The sequence below is a fragment of the Charadrius vociferus genome, unplaced genomic scaffold, assembly GCF_000708025.1.
Source record: "Charadrius vociferus isolate BGI_N301 unplaced genomic scaffold, ASM70802v2 scaffold266, whole genome shotgun sequence".
NCBI classification, from domain to species: Eukaryota; Metazoa; Chordata; class Aves; order Charadriiformes; family Charadriidae; genus Charadrius; species Charadrius vociferus.
In genome coordinates, this window is record NW_009649114.1 from 2243501 (window position 1) to 2246611 (window position 3111).

The window sequence follows — 3111 nt, forward strand, 5'->3', positions numbered from 1 at the left end:
CAGGGACACCACGGGCTCTCCGGGTGCAGCCACCCAGAGCAATGATACGACCCGAGTCCTCCAGCGAGGTGGCCCCTGGGCTCCCTCGTCAGCTCCATCTGGAGATGCTTTTGGCTTGGACCAAATCCAACCTCCTGAAACTCTGCCGGGTGGAAGGGGAGAGACAGAAAGGGCAGAGAAGGCAGAGCCCACAGGCAGGGAACTGGGGGGAGCGTGACAGCCACCCCGGGCTGATGGTGCGACCTGGGGTGGCTGCTGCGAGGCGGTGCTGTCCTGCAGGCAGTGGTCCCCAAGGATGCACATGCCACACGTGTCCACGGCCACTGCAGGGGAGGAAAGGGGGAAAGGCAAGAGGGATGGAGGCAGGGTGTGAGCAGGGGGAGAGGGAGGCAAAGAGGGTCCCACGTGTCGAACAGCGATGGGGGTCGAGGCTCTGTGCAAAGCCAAGTCCTGGGAGAGGCGCGCTGCCGGGCAGGGCTAGAAAACCACGGACTGCAGGAGGCGGAAACACATCATCAGGTCCAAGGGGATGGGGGGTTTCAGGAGGTTCCCGTCCAGCCGCAGGTACCGGAGCCGGGGCACACTGTCCAGGTCGGAGGGGGAGAAGTCCTGGATGGACATCAGCGAGGTGGGGCAGATCTGCGTCCCGTTGATTTCTGCAAGGAGAAGAGGAAAAAGAGGATGCAGGTTAGAGGAAAAGGAAGGCAGAGAGGGATGCTAGGCACCCCCCTTCCTGCCTGCCTGTCTGTTGAACCCCAAAATGGGATTGCTTTGCTACCGAGGGGGAGAATCCCCAGCCTCTCCCAGAAGACGGCATAGCCCCAGCAAGGGGAAAATCTTGCTTTTGTTCAGAAATGAAGTAGGTCACGTTCAGCCAAAGCGCAAGGAGGGATGCAGTGTCATTTGAGAAAGAAAAGGGATTATTTCAAACATGAAACCTGCCGAGCCAGCCCTAAGCCTTCAAAAAAAAAAAATAAAAAAAAAAATCAAGGAAACATGCTCCAGCACCGTTATGCTGAAGATAACGTCAATAACCGGCTCGTTGCTCACTTCTGGATTTCCACGCGTTTATCCCCACCCCAGGGCTTGTGTTATGGAAAACAAACCCGGGGATTCTTATGTTGTTACCCAACTCCAGGGACTGAAACCTTAGAAAAGCTGGGAAAAGCTGGGACATGCTGTGCACAGCCAGGCGGCACCTCTCCGTGGAAAGCCCTAGCAGGACCTGGGTACCAGTGTATGTGACACCAGCAGCAGTCACCACCTTCGCTCCAAGGTCCCCCTTGGCTCCAGTTTGGTGTTGTTTAAATAATATGTAGATTAACCAGCATTTAAACCAGACATTCATCACTGCATCGTTGCTCCCTGGGAACCAACTCCGGTCACCCCCCAAAGAGAAGGGATGTGGCTTTGTGAGGGTGTTGTCCCCCTCCCTGGCATCCTGTCCCACACCACTATTAGCGCTCGCCTGCAGAGAGCAGCTCTTGCTCATCCCTCCCTGGCTCATGTTCAGTGCCCGGTTTGGGCAGCAGCCGACCCGCTGAAGCTGCGCTGTGATTTTACAGCCCCTCTGCAGCAGCAGATGGCTTTTTGCATGTACAGCCGCGCAGCGTCACTGCACAATTAACGCTGCAGCGTGGGAGCGCTTGTGTTCCACCACTCGTGGGGACCAGCGTCCTGCCCAGTGGCTGCTGGACAGGCAAGTAATGCCCTGGGCAGGGGGGGTCCTGCAAGCCCCCATACACCCCGCTGCAGCCAGAAAGAGAAGAGCCCAGCACACTTTTCCCAGTGCACATGGAGAGTCTCCGGCAGGAGCGCCGCATTCTTGCTCCCCTGCAGATAGCAAGGAGAGCAGGTTGCTGGACCTCTAACAGCAGAAACATCTGGGGTGACCAGAAATGGGTCTCTGTCTTCTTCTCGAATGTGCTAGCTATGTTTACACATTCCACAGGCCAGCGCCTCTCCCATGAAATTGCAGTGCTTTGCCTGGAACGGTGTGAAACTGCCCCGGTTGGTTTGCCAAGGCAACCTCCATCACAGCCTTGTTCTCCCTATTCCTTCCCCTGCGAGGCTCAAGCTCGAGAGCTAAGCTGGGTTATTTCTAACCATCTTGACTGCGTATTTGGCATCTGTTCTTAAAATATGTGCACAGACTCTCCTTTTAAAATATCCCTATTTCTGAGCCCTGCTGGGGAAGTAACTATTTAGATGGCAGGTGGCCCCAAAGAAGAGCTGCCCATGACAACGAACAAGAAAACCCCTGCAGCACCAGGGGGAATTGAGTGCTGCTCCTCAGCTGCCACCCTTACCCTTGGGCCATTCTTCCCCACGTGCAAATCCATCCCCCTTAGGGACTTGTTCACCTACACAGAGCCCCCAGCTCATCTCACCACCGCACCCTCCTTTGAAGAGTTCACATCCCACTGGGTGAAAAATGCCCTTTTTCAATGAAACACTCGCCATCCCCAAGCCCGTCCGCTCCCCCACAGACCTCGCCGCCGCCTCCCCACCAGCGAACACAACTCACTTTCAATGGAGTTGTTATTCAGGTAGAGATGCTCCAGCTTGGGGCTGATGAAAGGGACGTTGGTGAGCTTGTTGTGGGCCAGGTGCAACACCAGCAAGTTGGTGAGGTTGAAGGAGTTCTTGGGCAGCCCCTTGTCAGAGATCTGGTTGTAGTTGAGCCGGATGAACGCCAGGTTGGGGAACTCCTTGAAGTAGTCACTGGGGATGTCTTCAATGTTGTTCCTGTCCAGAAAGAGCTGGTGGATGGCACTGGGCACCCCGGGGGGCATTTTCCTCAGGATGTTGTGGGCCAGGTTGAGTTGCATGAGGTTTTTGAGTCCCTTGAAGGTGTTTTTGTTGAAGACCCCATCGCTTAGCTTGTTGTGGTGCAGGTCCAAGAGCACCAGATTCTCCAGCTTGTTGAAGACCCCAGCAGGGATCTTGGAGATCTGGTTCCTGCTCAAACGCAGCTGCTCCAGGTTGGGCGGCAGGAAAGCAGGCACCTCCTTGAGCTGGTTCTTCTCCATGTAGAGGAAGATGAGGTTTTCCAGCTCCTCCAGGACCCGCCTGTCCACCTTCCGGATGCGATTGTTGTCTAGGTTGACC

General features: G+C 55.8%; 1 protein-coding gene across 1 annotated transcript in view; it reads right to left on the reverse strand.

Annotated features, from left to right (window-relative positions):
- Nucleotides 1-320: 320 nt before the first annotated feature.
- The window catches only part of PRELP (proline/arginine-rich end leucine-rich repeat protein), a 3093-nt gene continuing 302 nt past the window's right edge, over nt 321-3111 (reverse strand). Inside the window, exons 2-3 of the mRNA XM_009888300.1 lie at nt 2528-3109; nt 321-656 (exon numbers count right to left, since the gene is read on the reverse strand). Of these exons, the coding sequence (XP_009886602.1) occupies nt 478-656; nt 2528-3109 (761 nt within the window). The 3' untranslated portion in view covers nt 321-477. The remainder of the gene's footprint in view (nt 657-2527; nt 3110-3111) is intronic.